The 19,492-nt window shown below is 38.7% G+C and overlaps 1 protein-coding gene across 7 annotated transcripts in view; it reads left to right on the top strand.

The window, feature by feature from the left end:
* CREB5 (cAMP responsive element binding protein 5) overlaps nucleotides 1-19,492 on the top strand; it is a 259,814-nt gene that overhangs the window by 40,181 nt on the left and 200,141 nt on the right. For 6 of the 7 annotated variants that reach the window (XR_007165645.2, XM_066991860.1, XM_013171914.3 and 3 more), the window contains 3 exons: nucleotides 2,203-2,274; nucleotides 5,370-5,463; nucleotides 14,396-14,517. Coding sequence is in view for 6 of the 7 variants with exons in the window: in XM_013171914.3 (XP_013027368.1) it covers nucleotides 2,203-2,274; nucleotides 5,370-5,463; nucleotides 14,396-14,517 (288 nt within the window). In the remaining variant the exon portion in view is untranslated. Of the gene's footprint in view, nucleotides 1-489; nucleotides 1,849-2,202; nucleotides 2,275-5,369; nucleotides 5,464-14,395; nucleotides 14,518-19,492 lie in introns of those variants that run through there. The other variant, XM_066991861.1, reaches the window with a different exon arrangement.

A 19,492-nucleotide genomic window follows, 5' to 3' on the forward strand; every position in this document is an offset into this window, starting at 1 on the left:
ATTGTTGCCCTCTGTTTTCTTTAACTGAGTATCATCCATTGTTCTGCTATTGAAAACGCAGTTGTCACTGTCCCCCAAGGAGGGGAGGAAGAGGTAACATAAACATTTGGCAGTGCTTCAGTTGCAGGGGTAATTGAGATCTCAGATAAAGTCTTTTTTTTTCTCTTTTTATTCTGTGAAGAGGTCTTTAGGAAAGGCAACATCCCAGGGTCACATACCATAAATAGAGGTGGATTTAAAAATCAAACTAGCTGGACGTTTTGTTTTTGTTTTTGTGGGGGTTTGTTTGTTTAGTCAGTTATCTCTCCGCTGGTTGTTTCTCTCAAGCAGAATAGCATTAATTCTGAGAATTTTTATTACTTCACCTCTGAAGAGCCTGTCTATGCACAGACTGGAACTGAAATAACTGAAATTAGAAGGAATTTAACACCTTTAGTTATTTTAGTATAAGCCTTGATGTAAACATGCTCTTTCATTTCTGATTATGAGTGTTCTATTTCAGTTTAACATAGATGTAAGTTAAATCAAAACAGGATATGAATAATCTTAAGGGAGTAAATTAGGTACAATTGTAGTTATTTCAGTTCTTGCCTTGTGCAGCTAAATAGCTGAGCTAGGGTCTTTCTTGACACCTGATTGTATTTGGTGCAATGAGTTGCCTGTCTCAGCCGGATTTTAGTACAGGTGTCTATACCAAGAACATCAGATAGTACTAATTAGCAAGCACCTTTAGGGGCAGAGTCGTTGGGGAGGTTAAAAGTGAAATAAAAATCGGAGGGGATTCTTTACTGGGAGTCAGTGGAGATGGCAAAGGATGTTCTGCTGCCTTTCTTTTCTTTGCCTGGTCATAAGTAGGAAGTTTACTCTCAGTCTAATGCTATCCACTAGAATAAGTTATAATTAAAAGGAAAAAGAAAAGTTATCACCCAACAGTTTTGTTTCTTTGGAAAACGTACATTACTGAAAATAATTTCTGTAAGTACAAGTCTGGGCTGATGTTCAGGTTAATGGGGGGATGCTTGCAGGGGATGGTGGCAACTGTCAGAAAAAAAAGCATATCTAACAACAAAAGTAAGCATGGTAAAGACATTCCTGATAACTGGAAGTGACAAACTGTGGTTTTAAAAAATTAGATGTTCAGATTAGGTTTAAAAAAATAGCAGAGTGGAGTGATTTCAGCACTTGTCCTTCAAATTTTTGTAGCTTCAGAATTAAATTCTTCTCCACCAGGACATTTGTTTTTGTTCATGAAAGATTCACACAAATACTTCTCAGATATTTGTCTAAGTGGGGTTGTGGTCAGACTGAATTTTAAGGGATTAAAACTGTAATGTCATACATCGTGCTTTAAGGTGGGTCACCTATTATTTTCCAAATTGTAATGCCAATTGTAGCAACAGGCTCAAAAGACTGAGAAATAAGTGACTTATTTAAGTCCCAGGCTGTTACTAACAAATGATTTTTGTTCATGCTGCTCAGGGACACTGCAGTAATATTGACCCAAATCAGCTGCGTTGCTGCAGTCTGAGGGCAAATGCTTTCCTCTTGCTATGTTTATTCAAGACCCAGGAGCTCTCCCCCTGGCTTTAGGGCAAAATTACAGGGCTGTAACTGCTATGAGGAAGCTGCAGTTTTAGGCAAAACTTGTCAAGCTCCTTAGGATCCAGTTGGTCTTTTAAAGGCTGTTGATGCAGATTCGTATGGTACATATACAGAGCCTGTATGTAATGTATTTAAGTTGTTAATATTGAACAATAAGGCTGAAGAACTTCAAAAAGTGGGCTCTTTCTCAGAAATAACCCAGACGTCTGGTTTTAATGTGGTTCAGCGGGAACCAAAGAAAAAGAGGTAAAAACCCTTAATTCAAAATATTTCTGAACAGACACGGTCTTATCTAATAACAACACTGAACATATGCTTTTTTTCTGAGGCAGGATTTCTGCTGTGAAAGCCTAATGGGGTTTTTTCTTCCTTCAGAGTAAATATGTACTCAGGAAGGAGTAATAAGAGCTTAAACTGTAGGGAGCCTGCTGAATATTAGCAAATTTAGTACTTTGAGGATGAAACTTTGCCCTGGTCTGTTTTGGGAGTTTGAAATAAAAGTAAAAACCGTGAAGACTGCATGTTGCATGTGCGTGTGAAGTTTAGAATGTGTATATTCATAGGTTTCCTTTCTTTCCCCCTCCCCCTTTTAACATGTAGATTTATGAGGAATCAAAGATGAACTTGGAGCAGGAGAGGCCTTTTGTCTGCAGTGCCCCAGGCTGCTCACAGGTGAGTGGAGTCAGCGGTGATATTAATTGAGTCCTCAGCACTAGCTCTGGCTTGTATAATGCCTCCTGATATATTAACACATGTCTAATAATAATGTGGGTGGGTTGTTTTTTTTGTTATTTCTTTAAGTCCTTTCCCACCCCCCAATTCCCTCCTTGCCCTACAAGATATTACTACAAAATATTTAAAGCAAACACAACAACCATTCAACAGTGAGTTGGTAGAAGTGCTTCTCAGGCTGCTTCTTCCTCATCCCTAATCCTAATATTTCAAATCAAGTATTGCAAATTTCTTAGGAGCTAGTAAGAGAGGACACACGAGGCAAGATGCATTTGTATTTTTTTTGCTCATATGTACAAAGTAATGTATTACATTTCTCAATAGATACAGAAAATCTCCTGATGATTTTTAATATGTAAATAAATGCCACCTTATTAGCTATTAAAAAAAAAACACAAATAACAAAAAACACAAAATCTTTGAGAGAGATCTCTCCTAAATATTCTCCATTGAAAATGCAGCCTATAGATAAATTCTGCTCCTGTTGGAGGTTCCTGTTGACTGGCAATCCACCACATGCCTCTGAGGATATGATCTGACCTGTAACGTGAAGTTTTATATTGAAAAAAAAATGAAGTTTAAAAAGCCTGAAGTGACAAGTATTTTACATGCTGAGATTTTTGATTGGGACTTATGTGTTTCTTCTAAAAATAAAAAAAAATACTATGATCTCTTCCCATGTAGTGGTGAGGGAAGTTCTGTGTGGGACACCTCCCACCCTGATTTGGTTTAGTGACAAGCGTTTGCAAGTAAAATCTTCAGGCAAGGACATCTCTGGGGCTTTTGCCACAGGCTTCCTGTATGCATCTGTTTTAAGTGATTTAGCTTACCCATTTCTCAGATTCCCCATCTCTTAATGAGGATAATATTTCCCTCTGTGTTGAAAGTTTTCAACTGGCTCATATTTTTACAAACCTTTATGTTCCCATGGTGGAATGACGGGGAACAAAGTATCGTGTGATTATCACAAGAGTGTAGATGTTGTTTTTGTTAGGAACTGAAATAAGAAAAAGGAGAATTCTGAGATCCTGTTAACAAAAGGCCATGAGCAGCTTTGCCGTTTTACTAAGTGGGAGCCTTTCTATAGACGCTGGAGTGCATCTTTCTGATTGCCTCTCTGACCAAGGACTTGTGCCTCCAGATCTCCACAGGCAGAGTTAAAACCCTCACTGGACTACTCTGTCACAGAGGTAGTATAAAAACATCTGAGTCTTATAGTCAAAGTTTGTTTAAGTTTTATTAAATTCTAGAACAAACTTCCACTCACATCAGAGGACTTCAGTGTTTTCACTCAGTGGAGGGAAGCTGACCCAAAAAAGCTCACTTAGGTGCTCAGAGATCTTACTTTGTTGCATACAGTTACAGTTTGGGAAAGTGATAAGTGTAGATGTGACTTCATTATAAAAAGCATTTAATTTCTCACTCCAAAATGTGATCTCTTTTTATTATAAAAGAGGAATTGACAGGAATCCACCTCAGCTGCCTGGGGACTTGCTTGTCCATCAGCCAGTGCAGATGTGTGTTTGAGGCTAAGGATGTTGGTATTCTGCATAAGGAAGAAAGTAATTTACAAAAAAACACACAGAAGCTTGAACTGAAGGAACAGCTTCTCCTCAGTTGCACAAGGCCCTCTTTAAGCCTGGCTGATTTCACCCTGAAGACAAAGTATGGCGTTTCATGAAGGAAAATCCATTTCCATGAGAAGAAACATGTTTTCTGTCTCACAATCCCATTGAGCGAGGTCTTTCACAAATTCCATTTGTTCTTAAGTTAAATTTCTAGTGCTGCATTTCTTCCAGATGAGTAAGCAATGAACCAGGATTTGACAGTGAGGAAAAGTTCTTGGGGATACATTTATTTATTTATTTATTTCCAGAAAACTCATTCCCATTATTTATGCTGCTTTGTCTATGGGCTTAGAGAAAGTCTTAGAAGGTGTAACCTACTGCAGCTATTTATAACATAGCCACAATCAAAGTCACTTAGCCAAGAATATGCTGTGTTGAAAGCCTTATGTCGCTTTAACTCTGTCATTGCCAGTTTTTGACAGTTTTGTCCTATTGTACCTGTTGCTTAAAAAAATGATTTTAATATTTATTTTTCCCCAAGCCATGGTAAACATCTCTTGGCCTTTGCTAGTCCTGAAATAACCCTGTTAAAACTACTACAGTAGTTTGTAACAAAGGTCTGTATATGCGCCTTCTGGTGAAGAGAACAATTTCGCTCTTAGAGCACAGGTATTCAAATGTTTCAGAGTTTTTTCAAGCCTGTCTCTTCTTTGTCTTGTTTTAAAGAAGCTATTTATTGTAAAATTATGTTATCAGATTGTAAAAAACAAAAACAAACAAAAACTTTTAGCACACCTGTTAGTTTCCTCCAAAGCAGGACTCCATCTTCTGTGCTTGACAAAGGGAAGGAAGTTAATTTAGTATTGTAAAAGATTGTAAACAGTTGTTAGCTACTGAGCACCATTGCACTGGCAGTTTTAATCAAGTGAACATACCAGTTTTCCACAAATAAAGATGAATTTTTCATGAATACTTTTGGGTAGGCGAAGGCTGGCTTCTTTGATTATTTTTATTGTTGTTCAGCAGATAGAGGTTGCAGAAATACTCAAAAGCAGAAAAATCCAGTGAAGTGATTTAAGATATGCTGTATTACTTTGCATTTGCCGTGGGCTAAGAGTATACACAATAGCAGTTATCACAGTTCCTCAGACACGTGGTGACCTGTGAGCTGGTGGTAATGAAGAATGTGTCCGTGACCCTTAGAAACCAAAACTTGGTCTTGCAACTTTTTAAAGCAAATACATGATCCCTTTCTGCAGCAAATACATTTCTAAGTACAGATATTTGTTACTCATATTCACTTGCTGTTCCTGTGCCATTTGGACACATTTCTGGCAGGATACATTTCTTTCTCTCTCTCTCTCATTTTTGAAATTCTGTCTAATGCCAAAAGTTTATTAGAGAATTAAATTCTTTTTTTTTTTTTTTTTTTTTTTCCCTTCCTCTCTCTCTGTGTTTGCCTGACAGCGTTTTCCAACAGAGGATCATCTGATGATTCACAGGCACAAACATGAAATGACTTTGAAGTTTCCTTCAATAAAAACAGATAATATGTTATCAGGTAAGAAGACACAAATTCAAGAGTCAAGATAACTATTCAGATGATGTTGAAAGCATGACTCCTACTGGAAAGCTACTGGCAAAATACCTCCAAGATTGGTTTCAAAAAAACCCAGCTCCACTTAAATAACAAGTAGAGGTGGAATAAGCTAGAATGTATACCTTTGGACAAAAAGACAGCTGCCATTCTTATGCCTTCCCACAGGTTTGGCATGAGAGGGAAGGAAATTGTTGAACCTCAGCCATGCTGGCAGCTCTATCACTGACTCCCTTGTCAACATGCAAGTGAAATACAGGCACTTAAGCACATGTCACCTGGGAGCCCAGCAGTGAGCGTGTTAATGAAGTGCCTTTGTACCATTCTTGTAAGACTCACTATTTTAAGTTTGACAGGCTCACTTCAGCAGCTGTAACAGGCCACCTTTATGTGAGCCACCTTCGTAAAGGCCTGGCCACTCTAAATAGCTGTAAATCCTCCAGTTGAAGAAAGGTAAACCTTTACCAGTGGGTAATATCCAGTACTCTTTCTCCCTAGAATTAACCATTTCTCTCCACACTCCCCTCTGCATCTCCGCTCCCCGTGCTCCGAAATCACACGCAGAAGATATTGGATACAGAACTATCCTTATGTGCAATTGCAGCCTTTAGTTTATGTGGTTTTCTCATACTCTTGTTGGAGTAACAACACATTGGTGGCTTGCTGGCATTCAGCAACTGCTGGGTAAGGTCAAACTAACCCTAATCTTACCATTTCTCTCCTCTCCTATTCAGCAAAAATTCTTCCACCTCTGGCCATTTTAGGTGCACACATATCATGGTTAAGAGGTTCTCCAACAGGCTAACACTTATGTATTAACCACTTCCATTTTTATGGAAAACGCAGTTCAGTAGCAATTCCTTGCAAATATTTGATTTGGCTTTTGTTCTGTTGGTCTTTTCTTTTGGGACTTTATGTACCAGTGAAAAATCAGGCAGACCTCATCCCAAATAGAATTTCTTCTCTTATTACTCTTGCAGGTGCCATAGTGGACTAAGATTAGTAAGAACCAATATGCAGTACATTGAAGAGTAGGGCTTTTAAAGTGTGTGTGTGCTGGCTATGCCCACAGAATCCTGTGTTTGCAAGCACAAATGAAAAAGTGCTGCTCTTGCACTTGGCAGTTACCTCTGGCAGTGAAACTGCTTGAAGACATCTGTGCTGTGAACATGTTCACCCTGCAAAAGTGCTCAGTTTTGTTAGAACTTTCTGTTTGGCAAGAGTTTGGCTCTAGGGCAGTTTCTAAGGAGTATATTTGATCATCGAGGGTCCCCTGAGTAGATTAGCTCCATTTATGTTTGGTAATTTCTATGATACAGCTGTCCCATTCCTTCTGATGGATTGCTTTTTGAGGCAAAAAGGACGGGCTTCCACCACTGCCGCTGGTAGTAGGGCCCCTAGACCTGCAGATAGCCAGCTAAGTATGTAGAAGGGCAGATTTTTGTGTCCAATAGGGTTACAAATTGTTTCTGATGGATGTATTATTTGCACTTTGTGTATGAATACCCTCTGTAATAATGAGAGTGAAAAGCTGTACATGTTCTCAAAGACTATGGCAAGCATGTCTGAGCAAAATGGCCTGGCAACCTCATGCTGTAGTGTATGTTGTTTGTTTTTATGTTCATTTGGTGGATGTGTTTGTCATTTTGCAGTCCTTAGTTTGGAAGCATCATAGATCTTCCCCTCACTGAAGGGAGACACTGAAAAATTGTTGTTTCATTACCCAGCTAAACCCTGGGGAAATCTAAATACCTTAAAGTTTAAGATGCTTTATTCTTAGATTTTGTAATGAAAAAATAATGATATATGGGAAAAAGAGACAGACTTTTTTTCTTAGACATTTGTCTTCATGTCTTCCTTCTTGTTTTTTTTTTTTTTTCATTTTTGCTCATTTGATTTTTTTTTTAATTATTTCTGTCATCAGTAGTTTCAAAGAACTGCAGCAGCAATTGCCCTATAATAAGCCAGGTGCAATGTTACTGAGTGGTGTTGTTTTTCTTTTTTTTTTTTTTTAAGCTGTCAAGAAGTCAGTCTCTCTGTTTTTTTCCAGTATGTTGTGTACTATCTTTTAATGTGTCGTTTTGTGTTTGAATCCACTTGTTATTCCAAAAAGAAAGTGAAAAACTTGTAAGTAGTGTGTGCAAAATAATGGGCCATATGTTTTCAGGTAGCCATTAGTATTATCTTCTATGTTTTAAGACATAACTAAGCCCCAGTCTGGGGCCAATATAACATCAGTAATATTTAGTATGCGCTAAGCACATCTTATATGAATGATTATTGGAGGTAGACTCTAAAATTGATGGGGTTTGGGTCTTGTACCAATATAACATCTTAGAAACTGACCAAAATACGATTCAGGAAGTAGGAACATGTTTTTCATGTGAAATCTGTGATGAGATCTGAAATATCAATTTGCCAGTGGGAGGTAAAATTATGTGCTATATATAAAGGTATACGTTGTTATGTAGCTGGGTTCACTATTTAATAAACAAGGTTCTATGACCCAGCTGAAATTATTGGTGTTATGCTGATTAATATGGTAAGTCTGGCCAAGAGCTTTCCTTGTTATCACCTAGCTCCACTATATTTACTTCAATTTTTTGATGCTGACTGAAGAAAGAGTTCTATTGTATCTGGCAAATCTTGAACTAATTCAGAAGCTTCAGGTACATTCACTATACAGGTTTATGTTCTCTGATGAAAGTCCACAAGAGTCATTTCATTAAAATGTAAGTGTGTGTCTTGTTGAATAAATTGATGTTCATTTAAAAAGACAGAAAAAGGTTAGTAATATTATTTGTTCCTTTTTGTGTGTGTATTTAATTTTTGTTTTAAAGCCTTGTTGTGAGTATGGGGAGAGAGTCATTGACAATTTCCACTTCCAGCTTTTTTAGCCAAAGGAGAGCCATTCAAGTTAACACAGAATAGCTTGTGAAACTTTTGTGAGTTAGTCATCCTTGTAGGAAACTTTATAGTTATGTTGACTGAAATAAATGTCATTTCTGCTGTTGTAATGTTCTAACTGAACATTACATTGCTTTGAAACTCAGTAGTTTGTTAAGCACGTCAAAGCTTTTTGTTGTTGTTTTCACAACACTGAAATATTAAAGTCTGTGGGACAGATTGTTCCCTCCAGGTAAGTACTAAAAGCTGTATGGAACTGAACTTTGGGAGGGGGGGACACCGAGATTCCTTACATATTAGATTGAGAAGGGAAGGAGTGAAACCTTACCATCTTTGAGGGGGGGAAAAAAAGTGCCCTTCCAAAACTGCTGAAAGCAGATGAAGAGGAGACTAGGATTATTTGTATGGAACCCTTGTTTCTTCCTCATTATACTTACTGAAATCCTATCCTCTAATTTATTTTATTTTATTTTTATTTATTTATTTATTTATTTTTGTTGCAAAACCCACTGTAGAGACAGAAAGTCTTCAGATGTAAAAGAGTATCTGCAAATGTGCAAATGCACTACTTTTCCAGGTACCACCTGTGTCAGTGAGGTGACTTATGTCATCCTTGGTTGACTCATTTTCTTTCTTGTTGTGACTTGTACAGGGAGGTTTATCTAGACAAAAATTTTGTAGAGTTCAAAATGATTGGATATAAGGAAAATAGTTTTTGATTTCTTTTTCCCTTTTGTGTCTTTTGCTTTACCAAATAATGAAGTGTCCAATTGCACTCTTTTCTTCTAAAATTTGAGCGAGCAATTTCCGAGCAACCAAAAGAGATTGAAGATGTGTTGCACCCAGTATGTATACCCTCAGAGAAAGCCCAATCAGTAGTTTAGGCAGTGAGTCTTTTGGAAGTAAAGCTCTTGGGAGCACACAGTTGTGAGCCCCTTTGTGAGAGCAGTTCCGCTAGGTGCACCTGGGTGCAATTCTTTCTTCTCTACTCTTCTGTCACCTACCTGAGGTCTCATTACCTTGAGCTTCTTGGTACGCTTGGGTGGTATCCTGCTGAATCAATGAAGAAACTTTCTTGACTTTCTCAAGACATTCCTCTTCTCTTGTGGCTGTTTGATGGGCAGCCCTTCAAATTTCAGTCCTAGTCCTGTTACTCTGACTTTGTTATCATTGCCGGAAAGTATAACATGGGTAAGTATATAACTTCAACAGAGCCCACAGCTGAACAAGCCAAATGGCTGTTATTACTGCACGTCAGACTAAACATTTTAAAGATGAAGAATCAAGTTACGCTTTGGAGCTGTGCTGTTAGATAGCTTTTATTAAGGATGAATAATATTTGCAGTAGTTTAATGGTCAATACAAACTCTAAGAATATGGAAGTGTTTTTTTTTTTTTTGTTCTACTTTTTTTTCTTAACTGGTATCATCTTTTAAAGTTTTCATTCATGCTTTGAGGGATGAAATTTTGGGATCTGAGGTAGTTTTACAGAATGGATTGAGGATGATTCATATAAACTCTCTATACAACAAGCTAATGTTGCACTTGATGGTATTGTACTTAGTAAGGCTGTTGGTTTGAAAGCAGTATATTGAGACTTAGTGTCCTTTCAGAGGCTATTTCTGTAATTAAAAAAAGATAAGAAAAAAGAAACGAACAGCCAAGCATAGTGAATATCTAACGGAATCTTTTTCTTTATTGAGGACTTCAAATTTCCCATAGCCTTACAGCACATTTTCAATATGTCTGGAGAAGCAAGATGCATCACTTCAGATGCTGAGGACAGATTTTCAAAATAGTCGCCAGCCAAAATATATTCTGTGTATCAGGTTCCACTCAAAATCTGATTGCTGACTTTCCTCCTTTAATATACGATAGGTTGAGTTGGGATCTGCACAAGATTATACCTTCTGATCTTGCTCTGGGGCTTTTATGTTGTCCATTTACATTTTTGAGGTTTATTTGAACTTAATGTTTCTTGCAGCCTTTCTGGCTATGACTATGTAATTAGAGAGTCAGATTATTCATCTAAGTAACAGGCTGAACAAAATACTTACTGCCCAGTCTGAAACTTGGTGGGTTCTGCGTTCAACCTAATGGTAAAGGTCAGACAGAAATAACTTCTTAATTGTCAGATGGAACAGGTTAGCTAGAGGGAGATGCCTGAAAGCACAGGAAACTAGTGCTGGTGGCAGCTTGAGATGGAAAGATCTTTATTTGTTGAACAATAGGACTGGATTGGGATGGCTGGTCAACATAACAAACAGCCAGATACCTACAGTTAACTCAAACTGAGCCAAGTCCCAGACTGCCCAGTTCAAAATGCAGCTTGGGTCACTGAAGTCCTGGGCTGCATGGTTAACAGTGTGCATGCAGGACAGTTTCCTACAGTAACTCATGTCCTCAGCAGGAATGCTGAGAGTGGTGCTAACTCTGTCTGAGTTTTGGTCCAGATGGGTCTGGCACATCCACTTGCTGAAGTACAACAAACCAGAGCCCTGTTCTCAGTGAGCCTGCAATAGTTGTGGGCGCTAGTGATAGCAACAAAAGGTTTGTTTGTACCAAACAGGGAACAGTGAGGTCAGGCACAAGCTGTTGGAACTATTAATGCATTTTTAAGTGCTGAGAATTAGGAATATTTTGTTAATTCTAGGAGACCTGAATGTGTAACTTATGCTAGGGTCTCATTTGTGATATTGTTCCCAATTAAAACATAAGAGCTTGCCTAATTTAGGTTAAAAAATAACTGTGATGTTGAGAGTAATCTTTTCTAAAAAATTTCCCTCCTTCTGAAGGAGAACTTGTTTTCTAGGGGCAAAATAGTTGCCTCAGGAGCAAAGAAAGTCCACTGGGTTTGGTAACCCTGAAGTCCTGGAATAAGTGGATGCAGTGTAATTACTATACTATGTATAAAGTCTCAACATTTTAAAGTTGGGATCTTTATCAGTTCTGCTCTCATATAAACACAGAGGTTTCATGGACTTCTGGTTTCTATGAATGTTGAAGGATGAAGTATTGCAAGGCAGAAAGAGCTCTTGGTTTACATCTGGCTGAGCTGGCTTCCAGAAGGTCTGTGGATGCATTTCAGGGTGTTTTTTTTTTTTTTTCTTCTCTGCCTTGACTGGGAGGAGAGGAGGGAAGGGGGGACTGTCTGTTGTAATAAAATCTTGTTCTGAATTCTTGCTGGTCAGATTCTTGGATCATAGAAACTACACCAACTGTATGGGGAGATTGATGTAGTCATTTATGATCACTGTGTTGATATGTAGGTAATGTAAATAGTGTCATTAATCTACTAGCTTTGATACCTCTAGATAACAAAGCAGTTAACTGGAAAGACTGTCCATGGCTCAGTGTGTTTCAATGTATGTAACACAATGCATTTCATTATTTCAGTCTGCTTATGGCACAGAAGATACACTTTTGGTACACCTAGAAAAAGCAGTACGAAGCCTTTGTACATTTCCTCTGAATTGTTTGTTTTCACTGTTAAAGTGGATTTATTTCACTGAGATTTTTTTTCTGTCTTACATTCATGGAATAGATGCTGAGCAAATAAGGAGCAATCATACTGACTTCAGTTATACCTATCTTATAATTGCTTTATTACCCATCAAGTTGCCTCTGACCTGATGTAGTCTGTTGTTGTAATGCCTGATTTCTTGATGGGCTGTGTACCTTAATGAGAAATAACACAAATAACAAGACTTCATCTATGTTAGTGTATTCTTGTCCACCCTGTCCCCTACCTCCCCCCATGCCCCTCTGAAGAAAATTTAGGATTTTTGGTTTTGGTTAAAGTGGTGCTATCTGCTTGCTTATTATGAAAACCTAATTTCTCATCTTGGTCAAGAAAATGATACCTTTCTTATCTGATATGGATATACTACATCTAAAAATAAGGTGTTTCGTGTATTTGCCTCACATTCAAATACTAACATACCCTTTATGCCATACTTGGCAAGGATTAGCTTTCTGTTTTTCTACAAAGCCATTGTGGTGTTTGCTAAAGTAATATTTAATCCTTTTTGGAAATAAAATCCTTTGCTCCTGCTTTTTAGTGCACTGAATTTCCAGTGCAAATTCCAGTCCATGGTCCAAAGACAACTCTGGTGAAAATCTACTGAGTTCAGTGAGGTTACCCTAGAGATCAGTTTGGCAGCCCTTGTTTAGGGTATGGACCTGTGAAGTGCTGAGTGCCCTCGGTCCCCATCAACGTCAGCACATCGTTGACTTGGCTCCTTATGCTGAGTTTTTGTGAGAGTCTTGGAAAGTCTTGTATTTCTGACTCTGGTAATACAGTAGTCAGCTGTGAAAACTAATAGATAAATATGTGTGCATTCCCAAACACTCGAGATTTGTTTCCTTTACGCTCACAAGTATAATGCTCAAGCCAAAAGAAATAAACCAGAACTTTAACATTAAGGACTTGCTTTTAATGTTACATCAATATATTGCTGGTGGAACATAAATGCAAACCAGTGTATTATCCCTTAGATTACTTAAGAAGGTCAAACCTGTAGGATCATGCCTTCTACAGGTGGAAGTCAGCTCCACTTTGGTTTTGTAAGGGAGGAGACTGATCCCTCCCCCTCGGTTTCCAAGTGGAAACTGCATTTTCTCTTGTGTACATTCCTTTTGTGCTGCCTTTTGTTTATTGTTTGCTTTGTGTTTCTATCCTGATCATGCAATGCTCATTGTGTCCCCCCTGTATTGGAACTTGACCAAGCTTAGCTAGGTGCAAAAAACTATTTTTTTTTTTTCTTCCAGACCTCACTGAAGTGTGAAGCTTTCTTCTGAGGTCAGAATTGGCCAAGTGTGGGCAACTGGGATTAATGCGACAGAGTTTTCATTCTTTAAAGAATTAATTTCAAACAATAGGATAGTTGTCAATGACTATGCAGAAAATGATTTTTGAAGACAGTCAAATTTTTCCATAAAATCAGGTATTACAAAGCATATTGAACTACAACAAGAAACTAACATAGAAGAGGAGGTTTTGTTAATATAGGTTTGTTAATATGGTTCTGTACTGTAATTTTGGGGGAGATGAGGAAGCTGAAGTGGAGTAGTGAAGATCTTGTCTCAGAATGAATACAGTTGCCACAGAGCTGGTCTTTGAAGAGTTGCTGGCTCCCAAGTTTAGGCTTGATTTTTCATTTCCTGGAGAAAGACTAGCTGAGGTCACCACTGGAGCAACAGTTCACAGGGCAGTTATGCTCATCTGTCTTGCAGGTTTCTGAAAAGAAGGCCGAAAACCTTGTACCTTGAGTCCCTCCAGCTTGTGACATAAAAGAGAATCTTATCCTTCCCTAAAATTTTTGAGAGATTAATTCCTAGAGATAATTCCTAGAGATGAAGGCATGCATTAAAAAACATTTTACTCCAGATCTTGTAGTTTATATATATTATCAACACTTTTAGGTATAAAAACATACCTGGATGCTTCTTTGTGGTCAAGTTTTAGATTTTCATTCCTTCAAAAATTATATTAGAAGCAGAATTTCATCATACCATGGCTAACTCCCCATGTGTTGCAGCGTATGTGCATGTTGGAGGTGGTTTCAAGCACTGAAGACATTAATTAGTGCACTTCTGCTACGGTTACCTGCATGCTGTGGTGGAAACGTGCATTATCATGCAGACTGTGTGTTGTTTTGCATGCGCCTATTCCTGGAGGTTTATGCATAGTTAAATGACCATTTGCACATGTTAAGGATATACACTTGTGTTACATGCCCTGTGAAAATCTGGCCTGTTTTCTTTCTGGTTGAACGATGACTGCTGCCTGTTTTCAGACACTGCTGGCAAGCGTTGTCTGTCTGCAGTTCATAGTCAAACTTCAGTGCTGTGTGGTTTGTTTTTAATGATGATGTGGTAGGAGTGGGATGGCATGAAGAGGTTAGCTAGAGTCTCTCTTCTTCTGGCAGACGGTTTCTCTTTCTTTTAAATGTTAAATATCAGTGATCATTTCTTTTCATATTCTCAGATCAAACTCCTACACCAACGCGCTTTCTGAAGAACTGTGAGGAAGTGGGCCTCTTCAATGATATCGATTGCTCCTTAGAGCACGAGTTTAGGAAGGCACAAGAAGAAGAGAACAACAAAAGGGTGAGTGTTAGCAGACTGAACCCTTTCCTCCCCTTAAAGACACTCTGAAAGCAGATTGAGCTCTATTACCTGGTAGTAACCCTTCGGTTAGAAACTAGGTGGCACTCTAAGTTGTGACATGCTTTCAAACTATTGAAACAGTTGACAAAAGAAACCCCAAACCACCACCACCACCACCAAAAAAAAAAAAAAAAACAAACAGCATTAAACTTCTAAAAGTGTGTAACTGTGTTTGCCAGGGTTTGATTCCAAGTCTCTGCTTTTAAGTAAACTATAATAAAAACCACACACCTCTTGAGGGAGAGGCTTGGGAAAATTATATCACCTTTGAAGTGAGGATTGCAAACTTGCTGAAATACAGTACAGGGAAATGTGGATTATGAGGAGGCATTTACTTCAAAAAGTTGTTTTGCTCTTACCTCTGCAACACAGTGGATCCCTGGATTTATTTGTCATTTTTACCAGCTTTATCATGTGTCTTTATTTGTCACCAAGGATTTGTGTTGAAGGGACAAACTTTAACTTGCAATTCGTAGTAGATAATGTATTCAGTTTCCAATTAGTATTACATTACTCTCAGTATCTCTATGTTTAGGTTGAATTATATAGGCCACTTTGTATGGGGTTAAGTAAGCTCACATGGCCAAAGACTGTTACACTGTTTTGAGGGATCCTAATGAGCTGTTAAAACTTTCAGAGAATTGTGAAATAGCTTAATGCACCATAGATGTCAGTGAGAGGTAATGTGTGAAACTTCAGCTTTTCAAGTAAGCATCCAAAGTTCTGGTTGCTTCTGAGAACTAAAACACGTACGTCACGGGGGGGCTTCCTAAAGGAGCATATTGCTTCCTTCTTCCTCCTTGCCACCCCTGAATAACCTGAAAAATGCCTCCCCTTCGCAGTGTTCCCTTTTGTGCCTCTGTTTTCCTCTTTCCCATTTCTGCAGCTCTTGGGAAATCTTATGTGATATGTCCCCTGCCACAGGAGTTCTCCAAGTATTGGACATTGTCTTATTTGGATTAGTTCTCACAGTAAGCTCTATTTGTCTATCTTGAACGTTAACCAGTACCATAGGCTAAAAGTAAGAAAAGAAGGCCACAAAGCAGCTATGGTGCTAAAGCCAGAGGGCACTTCTTAGCTTGCCTCAGCATTATTTTGCCTTTCAAAGTGCCTGTGCTTCCAATTGCAAGTGCTTCCCATGTAGGTGCTGTTTCTTATGGCTGCTGTATTGTGTCTTTTGCTTTGTTTGTTAATGACTGCTGTCCAATTAAAAACTCATACACGTGAGATGTGTGAGTGTGGCTGCTGCGGCTCGTGAAATCTGGAGATAGCAGCATTTTGGGATCTTGGAGGTACTCTGATGTCTACAAAGTGAAGGCACTAGAGGGCTTTTTGGAAAAAAGTGGTAAGGCTGATTGCTGAAATGCAGAAAGGGAGAGGCAGCATGTAGGAAAAAAATATGAGAAGGGTGTCTAGGAATGGTTTATTTGTGTCTTATAAAGAGGGAGATTGGGACAGATACTGAAGAAGAGGAGAGAGACTGTGACATAGCATTCTGAGCAAGGAAAAAGAGAGTCCAAATATGACAGTCCATGTTTTGGTCAAGGGTGTGGAATCCAAGACCAACCTTTACAGCTTTACGTGCAAGATGGATGTTGGGAAACAGTGATGTAATGAGATAAATGTATCTAATTTTAGATTTAATTTTTTAATACTTTTGCTTCTTGTGTGCTGCCAGGGTGAGAACTGGCCAAAATTAAGGAGAACATTTCTGTATTTTCCCATGTCTTCAGTATTGATAATTTGCAAAGAGGACTCCTAAGTGGTTCTTTCTGCTTTGCTTTCAGGAGTAGGAGATGAGCAGAAATCTACTGATGTGTACTTCTGTGCAACTAGCCATAAATTACAAGGTTTGATGTTGCAGAGTCCATTTCAGTTCACAAGGGGGTAGTTGCACAATCTGATTAAAGCCTAGTCAAGGGCATCAAGTTACCTGATAATACCAGGTGTTGAGTGGCCTCTGGATGTCTTATTCTGCCCTCCTTCTACTAACCCCTGCAGCTGCCATTAGTGATCTCCAGGAAGCATGATGGGAAGAGGGAGAAATTATATACATATAAAGTCACACTGGCTAGTTAACCTGTAGCGTTTGTTCTGTGTTTTCAATTAGTCTGCTGTATGTTCATTCATACATTACTGACTAAAAGATAGGAATCTGAAGCAGGCCCCAGAAGGGCTTTACACAAACGCAAGAAACAAAGGCCACAACAGAAGGGGACTCCTCTGTAACTAGTGCTAACAAAATACTTCTAACAGCCTGTACCTGGAATAAGTGCAAAGTAGCATTCTTGTAACAGATCTACCAGCACTGAGAGACCAATACTAGCAGCATGAAAGTCTTACTCATGTCTCAGAAGAATCTTCCAAAAATATTTTTGGTCAGGTTAATTTATTTGGAGTCCGAAAGAAAGCTTTGTTTATTTTAGTATATCACTGTGGCTTAGCACACAGCTTGACACTGAAATCTTATAATAGAAAAACACTTTTTTTCCCCCTCTTTGAGAGTCGTCACTTGAAAACTCAAAGAATACAGTCCAATTAGCTTTTCTTTCCCTCTTCTTTCCCTCTTTCCCTCCTGGGAAGGGGGAACCCACAGGTAATCCATGAGAATTTGTTGTGATTAAGCTGGTTATGCAGACTGGTGACATTTCAAATTAGGTGTGACTTGCTGAGTGCACAGTTCTAGGAACACTGTATGTACCCTTTTTGGAAAGGTAGTATTGAGGGGAAAGCACTTACATTACTATCCTAGCTGTTTAACCTGGAACAAATCACTATCATTCTGTCATGGTTGCTCATGTGTAAAGTGGAAGTAGTGTCTCTTTCTGCTTCCCATACTTGATATATCTTATCTATGAAGATTATAAGTTCATCCATCAAAGACCATGTCTTGAATTATACTTGGGTTAGCCTTTTTCTTGGGGACTGAACAGACTCAAGTAATAGTGGTGATGAGGATCTCCAGGCCCTGAACTGAAATGAGAAAAGGAAAGTTATAAATGGAAATGAGATTGTCAGTTTGTTTTGGCTCCTCCATTGTCTATACCAGCAAATATTAGCAAGAAGTCTCTTCTCAAGAAAGGCCCACTCCCTCAAGGCAAAGGATGCTGTAGATCAGAAATAAGCATATTGGTAATCATATGAGAGAGGCTTTTTGCATCCTCTTGATGGCACTCTTCCTGACACAAGCATAATCTCAAATTCACCACCAAAATTAATATAGATAAAAGCATACCTATACTGTCTTTCCACATTCAAAGTGTAAATATTAAAGCTCTCAAGAGCTTGAGGCAGGCAGAAGTTGACAGCTCTGCCTCAGACAAAATTTGCAGCCCAAGTCAGCAAGGCAGCAAATGCTAGCACCTTAGCCTGCTAGCTGCAGGTTTTAAGTTTGCGCTGCTCTGAGCATTAAGTACCCAAAGCTCTTGTGATGCATTTTACTTGCAAACACATGACCTTTGCTGCTACTGGATAGGCCCTCCTGTCACATCTTGTTTTTAGCGTTAAGGTTGGGTCTGGTGGAGTATTGTCAAGGATGGGAAGAGTCAGGATTCATTTGTGAACTAATTGGACCTGATTCATTAAAATGCCTCTTGTCTGACCTCCCTGCATGAAATGAGAATGTAAATGCACTCAGCATACCACGTAGAATACTACATACAGTAACACTTAGAAGTAGTGAGTTGAATGTTTTCAATATGAAGTCATTTTTAAAATCACATTCTGCTCATGTTAGAATTTGGATGCATCATTTCCTCAGGCTTATCCTGCCATTTTGAAATCTTCTAATCAGCACTCAATGTTGCAAGATAATAAGTAAACTATGCAAATGAGGCAGGGAAACAACTATTCACAACTAGAGCTTGCTTATAATGTAGGTAGTTCAATGTCAGTACAGGAAGCTCGTAGCCAGCAAGTCCTCAACACGGCTTAATATTCCAGTTCTAATAGACTGTCTCACTGTAGACACCTTACTGCTAGAAAAGCATCAGCAAAATGAAATAGTCCAGTGAATAAAAAAAGGCAAATATGATGGTTGCATAGGTTCACATGATTAATGTGCAGCACAGAGCCATGTTTCAAGATTTATTTTTTTTTTCTGTCTATTTTTCTAGTAATGCAGGATAGGAGACCTGCAGATTGGTTTCCTTCTAAGCATGATCTTGTTGGGAGGTGGTGTCAATGCTGCAGTGTGCCAATGTAAAATGGTATAACTTTTGAGTGTGTGCCCTTCCTCTACAGCAATCCTGTTAGCTCTGTTCTTCCCTTATAAATACACTGAAACCCCAGTGGGCTGGTTGAGATGAAACAGAAGAATATTGTGCTGGTACTACACAATTCAGAGGCAAGTGCTCAGAAACAGCTGTATTTCACTCATGAAGTAATACAAACCAACAAACTCAAGTCTGCTCCCAGAGCACTTTTGATTCTCATTGACTGATATTTTGTACAGCATGTATTTATCTAAACACGTAAGAATGCCCACAGTTTTTTTTCAAGTCAAAGTTCCCTCTGATTTCTTATTTTGTTCTTGAGATTATGTGGTGGGTATGTTATAGCAGAAGAAAAATATGTCTAGATTTGATTTATGTTAATACAGTAGCTAAATGACAGGGTACTGTTGTTGTAATAGCTTCAACCTGTTACTTTATCAATCACTTAAACTGTTGTCAAGGTGATAGCTCAAAATTAGTATCATAGAATATCCAAGTTGGAAGGGACCTACAAGGATCATCAGGTCCAACTCTGGGACCTCAAAGGACCACCCAAAAAAATCAAACCGTGTATCTGAAAGCATTGTCCAAACGCTTCTTGAACTCTAGCAGGCTCAGTGCCATGACCACTGCCCTGGGGAGCCTGTCCCAGTGCCTGACCACCCTCTCGGTGAAGAACCTTTCCCTAACATCCAGTCTGA

This window comes from Anser cygnoides, chromosome 2 (assembly GCF_040182565.1).
Source record: "Anser cygnoides isolate HZ-2024a breed goose chromosome 2, Taihu_goose_T2T_genome, whole genome shotgun sequence".
In the NCBI taxonomy this organism is placed as follows: Eukaryota; Metazoa; Chordata; class Aves; order Anseriformes; family Anatidae; genus Anser; species Anser cygnoides.